The sequence below is a fragment of the Nannobrachium achirus genome, assembly GCF_963921795.1.
Source record: "Nannobrachium achirus genome assembly, chromosome: 11".
In the NCBI taxonomy this organism is placed as follows: domain Eukaryota; kingdom Metazoa; phylum Chordata; class Actinopteri; order Myctophiformes; family Myctophidae; genus Nannobrachium; species Nannobrachium achirus.
In genome coordinates, this window is record NC_137820.1 from 22104713 (window position 1) to 22120107 (window position 15395).

The 15395-nt window shown below is 41.4% G+C and overlaps 1 protein-coding gene across 1 annotated transcript in view; it reads left to right on the forward strand.

Moving 5' to 3' along the window:
* Positions 1-1203: 1203 nt before the first annotated feature.
* The window catches only part of trpm1b (transient receptor potential cation channel, subfamily M, member 1b), a gene marked incomplete at both ends in the record, with an annotated part of 31421 nt that continues 17229 nt past the window's right edge, over positions 1204-15395 (forward strand). Inside the window, 8 exons of the mRNA XM_080736946.1 lie at positions 1204-1281; positions 9789-9865; positions 10729-10900; positions 11071-11284; positions 11602-11726; positions 11830-12001; positions 12480-12654; positions 12841-12964. Coding sequence (XP_080593072.1) covers positions 1204-1281; positions 9789-9865; positions 10729-10900; positions 11071-11284; positions 11602-11726; positions 11830-12001; positions 12480-12654; positions 12841-12964 — 1137 coding nt within the window. The remainder of the gene's footprint in view (positions 1282-9788; positions 9866-10728; positions 10901-11070; positions 11285-11601; positions 11727-11829; positions 12002-12479; positions 12655-12840; positions 12965-15395) is intronic.

Below are 15395 nucleotides of genomic sequence, written 5' to 3' on the forward strand. Positions count from 1 at the left end.
CGCTCTGTTGGCTTTCTCTCTTAGTTTTTCCACATTCCAACTCTCTTAGTTCACGAATGGGCAGACATTGCTAGTGAGACTAAACCCAACTAATGTAGGATCCAGACTTAAAACTAGTGCTGTTAACAGAACTAGTTATTATTATAGTAATAACTTAATTATTATATATTTATTTTTGATGTATTACTTTCATGTAAAAGCTTTTACAAAAGCTTCTAAAGAGAAGGCAGTAGTAATTATAGTTACAAAAATAACAATTACTAAATAATATTCTACAGTGTAGCTTAGAATCATGGCACAATAACAGCTCCTCAGCATACTTCCACTCAATAACACCCTCACTGTTAATACTATACACACAAGCGACTATGTTTCTACATCTGTTGCTATATTTTACTGTTTTACTTTAATACTTATATATATATATATATATATATATATATATATATATATATATATATATATATATATATATATATATATATATATATTCATATTAGGAATATTTGACACTTCTTACGTGCTTTCCTGATGATAGCATAAAAAAGAAATCAGAACTCTGTGAGTGTACAAACGTAAACAAACGTGGTACACTTTCAGAGTATTGCACTGTGTACTCACTGACATTTGTCATCACACACCATTGTGTACATCTCTCCAGCACATTGAACCTATCTGACTGAGGGACATGACAGTTACCTGGTATAAACTGCATGGTCTTTCCATTTTTGGGATGGGGGGGGATGGGATTGGGGGTGGGGTGTTGTGCGCGCCAAAGTAGATTTACCTTCAATAACCATTTATTAAATCTCTATCCATTAGACTGTGGGGCTTCAAAGAGCTGGCCGCATTAAGCCCGATTACGGGACGGCCAGCAGAGGAAGGGGGTCTATGTGTCAAGTGTGTCATCTAGTGATTTATATCCCCTGGCTGGGATCTCTATCTTTTCATTTGTGAGCAAAGCCGCTGACAGAGGAGAGGAGTGGTGGGATCCTCGCACCGATGGTGAAACTTTTGTTTACCCTTCCCAGTGTGTGATGTTTGGAGCTCGCCACCATGGATCGGGTCTGCACCGGGAACCCTGGGCTTCTTGCTGATTCCCAGTGCTGTTGATGTCACTGGTGGTGTACACCGATGTGTCCACGGAGGATCTCTCCTTGCCATGTTTGCGTGCTTCTGTGAGACGTCATCTGAGTCTTGAACATGGATCACGGTGCTGCTGGTGCCCACGGCACCTTCAAGCGGTCCTCCCTCAAGCGCACCACCTCTGGATCACAGAAGGTATGGTTCATCGCTCGTTCATTGCTGACAGGGAACATTATTAGAACTTTAGGCCGTGTTCAACAGGTGATTCCGTAGGCTATCACCGACCCGTACCTTGCAGAGGTTGGATGCAATGAATAGCAATCATTATTATTAAATTACCAGTTTTAAGCTGTTCATAGATTTACTCTAAGTATGACCAAAACCTCTGCTTACAGCCCATAAATGATTATTGTTATTATGGGGAGAATGGTTTGTATTTTGCATCATTACGTCATGTGTACTTGAAGATGGTGTTGTCTGGGACAACCAGCAGGTCTTGACATCATATCATTTGGCAGCCACAAGAAGCCAAATTACATCTTGCTGCTTTTGAGCTGCTCGCCCTGCCACTGTTGGTGCTAGTGTGTGTGTGTGTGTGTGTGTGTGTGTGTGTGTGTGTGTGTGTGTGTGTGTGTGTGTGTGTGTGTGTGTGTGTGTGTGTGTGTGTGTGTGTGTGTGTGTGTGTGGACAGGGAATAAACCCTTTTGTAAATCCCGCCCCATTCTGCCCTGTTACTATGATGGGACATTAACCCTGGGCAGATTGTTTTTATAGTGGAAGTGGATGGGATTTTTTTTCCCTTCATAGCCTCATTACAGCTATATAAAGTACCAAAGGAAAAACACCTAGGTGATATTAATAAAAAGGGAAGACAAAGGTACAGTAGTTACATTGCAAAACAGGGGGTTTACCCGAAAATATATGTTTTAATTTGTTTAATCCCAGTGGGACAGAATCCTCTTTGCAGATTCTTTTATAGTGGAAGTGGATGGGATTTTTTTTCCCTTCATAGCCTCATTACAGCTATATAAAGTACCACAAAAAACACATCTACGTGATATTAATAAAAAGGGAAGAAAAAGGTACAGTAATTACATAGCAAAACAGTAGTTTTCCCCTGAAAAATAAATGTTTTAATTAGTTTAATCCTCTGGATCAGAGATAGAAAGAGAAGCGCATTGCATCTTGGGTACTAGGAAGAGGACAGAGAGAATGTTTCTCCTCACATAATAGGCTGGCTTTTCGTAATTCTGCCCATTTAAATTATATGTACCCAATCGTGACTCTTAGACCATTGATAAGGTACATGTGAACTAGTTTGTTGAAGCTTATTCGTTATGATGAGCGAGATCGCTTGACGCTTGCCGTCGCTATCACCGTACCGGCCGATCTCCGTGTCGCGCACTGCGGACAGTTGTTGAAAGCCTGAAGCAACATTCTCCACTGCACAAACTCCACCCCCGATAGCAAAAAGTGAATGTTTTTTTCTGGTTGGCCAGTCAGGGAGTCTCAGGGACCAATCAGAAGGCTGACAAACGGTGAATTACTACTTCGTGGGGACCTCATGTCCCCACAAAGATAGTACAATCAGAGGAAAAAACCTTGTGGGGGCTTATTAATAGGTCCCCACAAGGTGTTTAGGGGTTAGGTTAAGGGTTAGGGTTAGGGTTAGGGTTCAAAATGAATGGAATGTGTGTGTGTGTGTGTGTGTGTGTGTGTGTGTGTGTGTGTGTGTGTGTGTGTGTGTGTGTGTGTGTGTGTGTGTGTGTGTGTGTGTGTGTGTGTGTGTGTGTGTGCGTGCGTGCGTGCGTGCGTGCGTGCGTGCGTGCGTGCGTGCGTGCGTGCGTGCGTGCGTGCGTGCGTGCGTGCGTGCGTGCGAGAGAGAGAGAGGGGGGGGGGGGGGGGGGCGGGGGGGTAACACATGTTCATGTGCAGATCAGTGCTGTGAGTGCCTGCACTCCCATCTTACTGTAAAAGCTACTGTAAGTGATATTTGAGGTCCAGCAGGCTTCAAGAGACACTCACTCCAGAACGGCAGTTTAATCCTTCATAATGGCTCAGTATGGGCATCCACAGCCATGGCAGATTAAGGACTTTTATTCTTTCTAATGTCTGCTTTCATGTGATTAACACACTCCTGTTAATGTGTCCTTGAGAGCGAGGAAGATGGGATCAGTATGTAACGTTAACACACATCTATTCCATCCCTCAGCGGTTGGTACGCTTTGGGATTAAGAAAACACACTGCCACACATGACTCATGTTAATGGTGTGTACTATTTCACTTTCGGCCAGCGCTTTCACTGGCCCGAAAGTAGTAGATCTACAAGCTCACAGTGCAGCTTGTAGATCTGCTATTTTCGTTTAGCAACACCGTCGTATGATGAACTACAATATAAATCAGGAGCAAGCCTGGAACTATGTTTTAAGGATGTAACGACTTAAAAAAAATCATAGTTAAAGTGTAAACTTCAACTATGATTACTACATTGGTCACTGTGACTTGTAAAGGCAAGAATCAGATGAAAGAATCCTCAAAATGTAAAGCAGAATCAGAATCACCCTTATTGTCACATCACAGGTTTACATGTGTAAACCTGTTTTCTTCATACAAGCTCCATTTGTAGCTTTCACGAAGGGGAGGAAGAGATAGAAGAGCAAGAATCAGGTCGAATGTTGAACAGAGTAAAGAAATATACACATACATTACTACATAATGTATATCCTGCTATTTGTAACCTCATGCACATTCATACATGTTAGCATATACACTGACATGTATGAATGTGCATGAGGTTACAAATAGCAGAATATGCAGATGTGCACATAAGGTGCAACAGTAGAACAGTAAAAAGAGGGACAGGCTTTGTGCAAAAAAGAAAACAAAATAGTCTCATATGTATGTACAGATGGTGAGACATAAAGGAAAGTAGTGAACGTAGAGAGGAAAGTACCGGTAAGCATGCAGTATAAACCATGTAAACTTCTGATGCGTTCTGTTCAGAATATACTTTGTCAGATGTGCACCCATAATCCAAATGTAAATACAGTAAAGAGTAAAAGCCTTAATACCATATACCAGCCATAATACAACTCTAACTCAGAGACAAAGGGTCACTGTTTGACTAAATAATCATGGCACATGATGCATGACTTCAACCATATATACTAACATCTGCAAAAGTGATGGGTTACTATGTATGCATTATAATGGGTTACTAAGTTACTATGCATTCTAATGGGTATTATGTGCTGGGATTACAGACACTGAGAGTACCATTTGGTTAATATTTTTTTGTGTAATCCAGAACTTCTCTTTTTATAAGGTTTTATCTTTTTTGTTGGAAAACAAATCACTTGTTTTAATGGTTTCCAGTGAATAGTGCATTTAATGAGATCAAACATGTTGCTAAATATAAATTCATTGGCTGTGTGGAATTGTTTTTTCCTCCCCACACTTTTTCATATGGATATGGTAATCTTTAATCCTGGATTTGTGTTTTTTATTCTCTGTCGGCCTGTAGAATGCAGTTGGACAGCTTTTACAATTTGTTCAATACAACATGAATGCTGTACTGGTCTCATACTGGGGCAGATTCTTAAATAAGATTCTGGAAGGGTGCACGTCTAAAACTTGGGGTCAGTTCATGGTTGCCGTCCCTTTGTTGGATCTAACATCATAGTAGTGTTAATTCACCAGTAAGACTCCCTTATTGTGATAGAATACATGATCAAATCTACAGAACGCTATCATAAACATTCAGTCAGTGACAAGGACTTTGCAGTGCTGATAGTAGGTCCTTTACGTTTTTGATACCAGTCGAAAAACGTCATTGGAGTTCATAAATACTCTGCATTCATTTGTAACTTAGAGAAGGAGGATTTTACTTGTAGCATTGTTACTGCTGTATGGCATAGTTGTGCTGCATGATAGCTAATATCATTGTCAAACTCTTCAGTACACTTGGTTGACCAATGGCTTGTTGGTAGAGAGATATCATCATCCTAGACGATTCTGCTTTTATTAAAAATGAAAGGCAAAATGCAGAAGCCAGTCACTATACATTTATTTACATTTGTGGCATTAGTTGTGAAAAGATTTACCCGTACATAAAACCTCACCATAATGGAACTATTTATACTTTATTATTATTAATATTATATTACTTATACGTTGTATATCCTTTGATTTCACTCATTGTTAGGACAGGCCCCTTCGGGGAAAACACAGAAGAAAACAGCAGCTTTAAAACACATCTTATGACTCTCTCAAATGTAGGGATAATCAGTAACATGTTGTGCTCATGTGATAGCTAACTGGATTTTCAAACCCAGGAGGACAATGAGTGCTTTTACAAACGGGCTGACTGCAAACAGTTATTTCCAGGGTAAATGGATATTATGTGTTTCAAGACTCCATGTTGCATATAGTACATCACTTTTATTTAAATCTTTTCTAAAGTGAAAATATGTAATGCAGCCTTTAATTCATTCCACGAGGAATTGACTGCGAGTTTAAAATATTTTCCAGACAGTAAAGTAGTCCGCAAGGATTTCCTTCCTGTCACGTTGCATTAAGTTTTATCCGTGAAAATTCCACTCAACCCCAAAGCCAAGCAATTACTTGCTTTTATCTTCACCCCTGGTGACATCACATTCCACCTATGTCCCCTAAATCCCCTCTGATCCATTTCCATTGCTCCCTCTGATCAGGCTTTTGTTGTCTGACTAAAGTCTCAATATTGGAATATTTAGCATATTAACCCATATAACCCATTTGACAAAATGTCTTTTAACTAATTTGTATACAACTGCTTATATTATACAGCTACCAATGTTAAAATGGGCATTGAATTAATAAGCCACGTCAATGGTCAATAGGTTCGTGATTCTCAACCATTCCAGGACCCCAGTTTAATATGCATTAGGCCCTATCTACATCCGCAGTGTTGATTTGAATCTGAGAGTTTACAAATGTAACAAAATGGAGCCATAAAGAACCATTTTGTTTCACTCTCTGAGTTACCGACATGTAAGAGTCCATTTGTTTTGCCTTCCTTTAGCTCGGGACCCTCTGGAACCCCCTCTGGAACCCCCTGTGGGTCCCTGTACCCCACATTGAGAACCGTTGCTATAATGGGCCTTAACCATATGGCTATTGGGGGCTGAGAAACCCATGTAATTGCAGCTGCCCTGGAACAAAGTGCTCTGTGATACAGTAGCTCACTAATCTGTGAGTCAGGAGACAAGGCCCATGTGATTCCATTTTGAACAGGCACTGGGTATCTGTGGGCAAATGTCATTCATGTGCTCCACACAATAACCTGAAGTTTAACTCCAGCACCAAAACTATTCAGTCAAGAAATTAGTAAAAGTAGTAATGCAACTGTCCTTTTCCCTTGGCTTATGTGATGAAAGATTGGTATGTGTTTTGCGTGCATTGGCCTACCGGTATTCTGTTATGGCATTGTGTACTCAGCTACATACAACATAGACAAATTTAGGAGGAAATGTGAAGTGAAAGTGCTGAAAAATAGAGGTCACAATCAGTGCAATCACACAATCACTCTGGCCTCTCTCAAATCTTGGCAATCATAATGCTGATTCCACAATTATAATTGCCGTGTTGTACAGTTGTCTTTTGTTTTGAGTGAACTATTTTCTTTGAAATCCACATATTTGAATGAATGTTGTTTATTGTTACTAGGCCCGCAGTAAGTCCTGTTAATTTGCCTGGTGCAACACAATCTAATTCTACTTCTTCAAGGTTTTTGTAAGTGCTCAAAGACTCTTCTAACGAGGCAGCTGGTTGCCTGGATTTCAGTTTTAATTGCTGTGGATAATGAGTTTAAATAAGCTGAAATAACTGCGTCATACCAGCTGAAGCCTACTGGAAGTGCTCTTTGTTTTCTTTGGCTATGATTAACAGTAGCCCACGTGTGTTTTTACCGGAGCTGGCCCTAAACTGGGGATGTGGATCCCAGTATCTCTGTCTCTTTGAGCCACCAACCACCAGCCACCCCTGTCTTTCCCACCAGTGACTTACAGTCTGGCTCAAACTGCTCACTTCAACCATAAAAGGAGAGCTTATGAAAGCCATTTCAAACGAGACAGGTTTTGAATGTGTTTGGCTGTGCTTGCCTCTTGGATTGTTCATCAAATGCCTTCTGCTTGTTACACAGGGATGTGTTAAAATGTTGCATTCATATATCCTTAATTGTGTGCCTTCAGTTAATCCAAAATGCGAACCAAATTGACTTATTTTCAGCTGGTTAGATTTGGTCTGATCTGATCCCCTCATCGCCTCTACAAACTCTAAAGAAATGAAGTTTGTTGAAATCAAATTTCTGGCTTTCCCTGGTTCAAATAGCTGGGTTTCAGACTACACATCAGACTATTCCAGTAAGCTTTAAACAAGTGTTTTGTTGTAGCAACCTGCATTCTTCCTGGTGAGAGTTGTGAGATGCAAATCCATCCTAGACCCAGCAATGTTAAAAAGCAACATTTAGAGCATATTCAGTAACCAAGCGGAATGCCGTTCTGCTGAGTTTTCTCTTCTTCAACATGAATGGGGTTGGTGGAAACAGAGATTAACTGCAATTAGTAATGGCTGACCTTGCCCCCGAATGGAGAGCAGTCATGTCTTAACAAGGCGCCTTCCAAAAGAATGCCGGCATCCAATTCTCTCAATTATGCAAATTGGGTTGAAATCAAAGTCATTGGAAGGGGTGGACATTTAAAAAAAAAGTTGTGGAACTTCTTTACCTCTTTCTACCTCTGAAACTGCATACTTCTTTTAGTCTGAAAACTCTTACCTCGACCCTGTTTCTCTCACACCAGCTAAGACCATCCACGCTGCAAAGTGAGCACAAAGAAAGGAGTTTGAACAAATTGGAGATTAGGGGCTGGTTATCAAAGTAGATTTATTGTGCCTTGTTCGAGCAAGGGATGAAAATACCCTGTGGGCAAGGAGCAGGGTCATGGGACTTCCAAAAGGATTACCTTGAACTAGAGTCATGAGACTTGGGCTAACAAAGAGCCCGCTCACATGCTCATCATATTAACTGGCCCACATAAAGTGAAGAAGTTTCATGTGTTGTGGGATTCATTGAGACCAGTGGACTGGGAGAGCACCACTGGGAGAGAGAGCTCTGTGGACCGAGGGCTGCAGAACTCCTTGTGTGTCCACTAAGGCTTAATCCCCACCGGCTCTGGGGTTAGGACTCTCGCGGTTCAGATGGAAGATCGTATGTAAGTGGACCTATATTCCATAGATGACACTATTTAAAGACGATGCTCTTCAAATGCCATTTCGTTAAAGAAGGACCATATGACAGGATTAATACTAGATTTGTGTAATCACAAATAGTGGCATATGGTGTGATGATGATGTTAGACAAGATCCATACTGAGATGTGAATTTAGAGACAGCGAGTGTAAATGTGAGCATAACTATATCACTATTTAGTTAATTTTACATTAGCTACAGTATATCTAACTTTACAGAGCCTTGCTCTACTTAACAGTGAACCAGCTGACACATACAACATCTTATTTTAAAATTATCAGTGATAGCTACTTTGAGCATTGTACATTTAGAAATAATATGCAATATGCCAGTTATATTTTTGCATTGATAATTACTAGTGCTTTAGAATTGGGTATTTAATTTTAAGGATTTATTTGCACACATATATATATATATATATATATATATATATATATATATATATATATATATATATATATATATATATAATAACATACCATCTACTATATGCTCTGAGCTTTTACTTTTTTTCATTACCTATTCATAGTAGACCTACACAGGTTAACAAATAATGTATTTAGATTGAGTAGGTTCTATTAATATTCATCATTTGAAATAGAAAATAACAAGTTATTATTGGCCATAATAGGTGTTCTGGTCGTAAGAGGGAACAGTTGGTGCGCTGTGACATTGCTCATCATGGCTACTGCATGCTTGTGATTTCCTGGTCACAAGACATGATTCCGGTTCATCCACTGCCTTGTATTTACGCCCATCATTATTGTGAAGCATAAACAAAGTGCAACAGCGGTGTTTATATAACAAACTGAATTGTGGGGCAAATCTAAATTGGGTCAAGGTTTTTTTCCTCTATAATTTACCAGTGTCTTCTGGTAAAAGAGCTGCTTCCAAAACGTGGGATTTAATTGGGCCTCCACCATCGACAATGGTGGACCTCAGACAAACTTTGCTTTCAGCTCAGGTTATTTTTGCTCAGCACTGGAAACAGATCAGACAGCAATCGGAGCAGGATGTGATGTAGTGAGTGGGCACGCTACCTTTGTGTGATGCACTTCTGAGAATCAAACAGACAATAAAGGATGTTCCACAACACAGATCTGTTATTCCAGCTTCAGCTAACAGTATGCGCTAATGACATGTTATGAGTGAAAACAATCTTTCATCTTGTTAACCTCCATCCATCATGTTCAAACCAGTCTAATCTGTCTAATAAACTCTGTGGGTTTGTTTTTTGCACTTCTTTTTCTTCTAGCCAGGAATCGGGACGGAACTGACTTTTGATAACGATAATGATTTGATCAATTCAGCTGTCCTAAAAGTCTTTAGGGATGATCTACCATAAACTCCTGTGTGGTAAATTCACTGACAGTGGTGGATATCAGTTAACACATTGGAATCTTCTCTTTTACAGGCACACAGAGCTTGGATAGAGAGGACATTTTATAAAAGAGAATGTGTCCACGCAATACCCACCAAGGACCCGACCAGGTAAATGTCAAAGTATTTCTCTGTCTTCCTCCTATGGTAAAACACAGTATGATTAGATACATCATGCCATGTGCTTGTAGAGAATGGGGCAGACAAGCAGCTACCTCCTTCTCAAGATATTTGCACGTAACCTTCTTGGATATCCACCAGCTATTTTAAGCTGATGCTCAAATTCAACCCATGAATTCTACTTTTCAAATGTACGTCAACAATAAATACTTTGTATGTCTCTGTGGTGTGTTATGATACATTTATTTTTTGAGGACAAGAATAGGTACACAAGTTAAACAGATCCTGACTATGAGTGAGAATTGTCACTTAAACATACATACACATACATTCCCTATGTTTTAGCTCCCTAAAACATAGGGAATAATAACCTCATCATAATAACATAGCATTGCCATGGTTATTATCTACATATATTATGGATTACTTGTGGTCTTAGGTTGAAATTAGAAATTTCTTATTGTATAATTTAGTGCCTTGGGTCCTGAAAGTAGGGCTGCAGGTTGTGAGGGAGAGCAGCCATGTGTGCATGGAGGCACGTATTTTCCAGAGACGCCCACAGGCATGAAAGAGCCTGGGCCATCTGGGTAACGAGGACAGGAGACAGCCCCCGCAAAGACACAAACAATCAGTGTTTGATCCGTGTCATTCACATCTAATTTACTTGAGGCCACAGAGTGGCGCCGTGCTTGGGGACTTTCTATAAAGAATCAATACGCTTTTATGTGTATAGAGCTCAGAAATCTGTCTCCGAGTTTGTTTGTGTCACACACAGCGTGTCCCCCTGAACATGCCCCTACTATGACTGAGTGGCTCTCTGTGTAAAATGACGCCCTGTTCCATGTTCCATGTAGATGTGCCTGTGGCCAGTTAATAACGCTTCATGTGAAAAGTGGCGAGGAGAACCAACTGGTGCCCTTCGATGCCCAGGAGAAGTGGTCTGTGGCCAAACACACTCGGACCTGGCCAACAGATGCCTACGGTCACATCGAGTTCCAAGGTGGTGGATTCGTCAACAAGGCCATGGTATGTTTCACCTTTGCTCCGCCGATTCACTGTGTGTGGACCCTGTGATTCGGGATTGATAGCTAGTAGCGCAGTGCCATCACTGCAAACAGAATGTTAATAAACACATCACTACATGTACAGTATATTATTGTCAGTTCGAGTTCACACTTTTCACTCGTCTTTCTCAGTACATCCGAGTGACCTATGACTGCAAACCAGAGAACCTGCTCCATTTGATGGTGAAGGACTGGCAACTGGAACTGCCCACCTTGCTCATCTCTGTGCATGGCGGCCTTCAGAACTTTGACCTCCAGCCGAAACTAAAGCAGGTGTTTGGGAAGGGCTTGATCAAAGCTGCGGTCACCACTGGGGCCTGGATCTTCACGGGTGGAGTTAACACTGGTAAGACCCTAACCATTTACAGTTCAGGGACAGTTCTGTGTTTACTTAACAAATCACAATCTGTTATTAGAAGATTATTTTCCCCCCCTAAACACTCATTTCATAATGCCCATTCTGCAATTTACAAGAGGAGATTTGAACAAACCAGGGTCACGGGTTTAGGTGCTATAATTAGAGCATTTGAGGCAAAATGTCTCTCAAATGCTAGCCTGTTTGGATTTTGCACACAGTAGCCACGCTGTGTCCCATGATGCTGCCCCATTGAGGCACAAAAGAATGATTAGTCACGCTAGCATGTTTGGGTCATTTGATTCCAGGGGTGATCCGTCACGTGGGGGATGCATTGAAGGACCACTCGTCCAAGTCCCGGGGGAAGGTCTGTGCTATAGGAATCGCTCCTTGGGGGATCCTGGAGAACAAAGAAGACCTCCTTGGAAAAGATGTAATAATATGTGCCTCTCCATTCCACCAGTTTTGCAGGGCAAACATTGTTTCATACAATACTTGATTATTCAGCACACTATAAGTGTTTCTTCTTATTCCAGGTGACCAAACCCTACCAGACCATGTCCAACCCCCTGAGCAAACTGGCCGTGCTCAACAACAGCCACTCCCACTTCATCCTGACCGACAACGGCACCTGTGGAAAGTACGGCTCAGAGGTCAAACTACGTCGGCAGCTGGAGAAACACATGTCCTTGCAGAAGATCAATACACGTAAGTTGTGGTATATGGCATTGGCAGTACCCGCCACCCCTCCCATCATAATGTCTCGGGTGGGACCTGGAGTCCTACTGCCTAGTCTCTCTCCCCTGTGGACATGTGGATGGAGAGCATCTCTGTGACCTGTGGGTTTCCCTTTGTCATCCTATGCCTGGAGCTCGTGATAAGGCAGGGACAGCAAAGGGATGCTCAGCTGTCACCACTGACTTCACTGTCTGACGTCACTCTTGTGGTGAAGTCTGTTATCACAGCAACATTACATCAAAGACGTTCTCCATGTTCCCCCTCGCATCTTCTTAAATTCTGTGGTGTGCTTTTATAAATTACAAGATGACAAGTCAGTAATATATGGATGAATGGATGGATGGATGGAGGAATAGATGAGTGGAAACATGTGCGGAGAGGCGGATGTGCAGATGGATTGATGGGTGATGCAGTAAATGTAACGTCCACTCCTGCACGTGTGTTTCAGGTCTGGGCCAAGGGCTCCCTCTTGTGTGTCTGATAGTGGAGGGAGGGCCCAACGTCATCTCTATCACCTTGGAGAGCCTGAAGGAGGAGCCTCCAATTCCTGTGGTGATCTGTGACGGCAGCGGCCGTGCTTCTGACATCCTTTCCTTCGCACACAAGTTCTCAGAGGAGGGAGGGTAAGACCCATTCTCTCACTGAACCACCAGCTGTAGTACCACACTGCCTCTGTTAATTCAACAACTAAAACTGTTAATGTAACCAAATGTACCCTTACGCCGTTAAGGGGCCATTTGGTACCAATTTTACGCTGTCTGAGTTGCAAATGGGTAATTTAACATGTTGTCACTAATCTGTCCTTCCAGCTACATCTGTGACGATGTCAGAGACCAGCTCATGGTGACAATTCAAAAAACCTTCAATTACAACAAGAACCAATCACAGCAGATCCTGGCCATGGTCTTGGAATGTATGAAGAAAAGAGAGCTGGTGAGTACTAGAGGAATGAATCCAAATGAAAGATATGAATCCTCCTAAAGGATATGTACTGTATGAACTCCAAGGTCTGTATCTGCTGCTAATGTCTCACAATTATTCACCTATGTCAATAAATGAATAAATATTTTCAATTGCAAATCATTCATTCTCCATTGTCATTCATTTTCTCCACTCACTCATCTGTGCATTGATGCTGTGACTCCATTGAATAAACATATTCCTACACCACCTGCTTGTCATTCCTCCTACTCACGTTGGTCATGTGTGCTCCATCACGTAATCCAGGATATCCACAGCTTCTAAGCATCACACTCAATCCCTCCATCAACCCTAATGTGTTTTACAAACACCCTCTAAAGTGGCGGTGGACAGCCGACTCTGCAGTGTTTACAGCGCCGCGTTCACTAACGCGCAATCAGGGCGACCAGAAATGCTCTCGGGTGAAACACACTGACCCATTAGGTGTCTTCAACAGATTGCAGATTACCCTTCAACGTGGTTCCCATAAGTGTTTGCACGAGAGTGTGATACATAAATAGCAGCAGTATTATGCATCCACTGCAGATATCTCTTGGGGGTAAGTGATGTGATTAGTACTATGTAATGCCCGCTGCAGGTAATCTGCAGACACCATACATCTGGGCGGGAGAGATCAGTGCAGAGAGCCACCTGTTTTAGCGGCCCCTTACTTACTTACATCCACCGTTAGTGTACTGCACAACACAGATGGAGAAGAGGATCCATCTTCCTAATCCTCAGGGTGATCTCTCTACACCATGCTCAGTCTCACTCACTTTTTTTTTATGCCAGAGTGGTATCATTTCAACAGAAAATCTGTATCTTCTGTTCGTACTGCATTGCAATGCTAATGCTCCAAAAGCACTGCTGGATAGACAATGTTGTTGTTTTTAAGACTGCAGTGAGCTTTTTCATGTGCCATTTTACTCTCCACTGATACGATACCCAACTCAGACAATGTGACAGGTCATCCAGGTTTCTGAGCCAGCTCTGTCTGGCTAAGTAGGCAATTCATGGCCCGTAAAAACTGCCGTGACAAAACTACAGGTGATTCAGTGTCACTGTCTAGCTCCCACATAATCCTTTCATCCTAAGTGCATTCCATGTGAACAGCTGGGGCAGCCAAATGAACGGCCTCATTCAAAGGGTTGCATTTTGCACCGATCTACCGCTCTGGAGCATTTAACTTAATTACTGGCTCATCCTTGCACAAGCCTCTCTACTGGGGGGAGAAAACAGCACTGTGTTCACACTGGCGTTGTCTGAAAGATCGCCTCAAGTTTTCAGTTCAATTGCTCACGCGGAGGCGTAGGGTGCTCATTATTAACGCATCCCGAGACCAGCTCGGAGATATCTGGCCTGACGCCACATATTCATGCCAACATAATCCCATTTACCGTGACTGCTCATGTGACATAGTGACAGGCAAGTCAGTGTAATTGCATTTGATATAGTCCTCGGCTGCAACAACGCAAGTGCTATCACTCCATGAAGGAGCCAAACATACTTGTATGGTCCTTCACAGAGAGTTGTATTGAGCTACCTAACCATGTGAAGTACATTAATATACAAATGAATGAATAAGTTAAGTCAGTAGTTCTCAAAGTGGGGTCCGGGGACTTCCAGGGGTCCTTGAGGGTGTTCCAGGGGGGTCCCCAGCAAAAAAAAGCAAATCAGTTTAATCACTTTAACCCCTATATACAGAGGCTTTCTGTTTTTTTTGTTTTTTTTCCAACCTTTTTCAAATCTTTAAAATGTGAATTATTTTAATACATTTTTGAAACATTTTAACAACACAATTTACAATTTAGACAATGTGTCATAGTGTGTGACACCTCATCCCAGCTCAGCAGAAGGATATAGCTGACTTGTTTTGACATCACATGATGTTGCAGATGGATTCTGTCCTTGTCTGACATCATTCCGTCCTTGAACCTTTTATGCACATATATGGAGATCCCACTTTCAAAAAAACTTTTGGTAATTTTATCGTCTGAACAGTTTTTAATTTGCTTGATTCTATATTTAGATATTTTATGTAAATCTCATCAGGCCCTACAGGCCCAGGGCCTCTCCCCATACACACCCATTGTAACTTCAAACTCAATTTTAACCATGATAGATTTATTATAAACACCCATTATTCTTTCTAGTGACTCATACTCTCCTAAAACGTGAACGGGCCATATTTATTCAATAACATTTTTCATTTATTTTTAATAATTCTCTGGGAAAATGGAAAAAAATAATAATACAATAAATAATTATTAAAAGATAAATGATAAAACTCAAAAAAGTTATCGAAAAACACGGTCTGCTCACATATTAGGAGGGTAGTATGAGTCACCCAAAAAATAATGGGTGTTCTAAATATCTAAATATTGAATCAAGCAAAATAAAAACT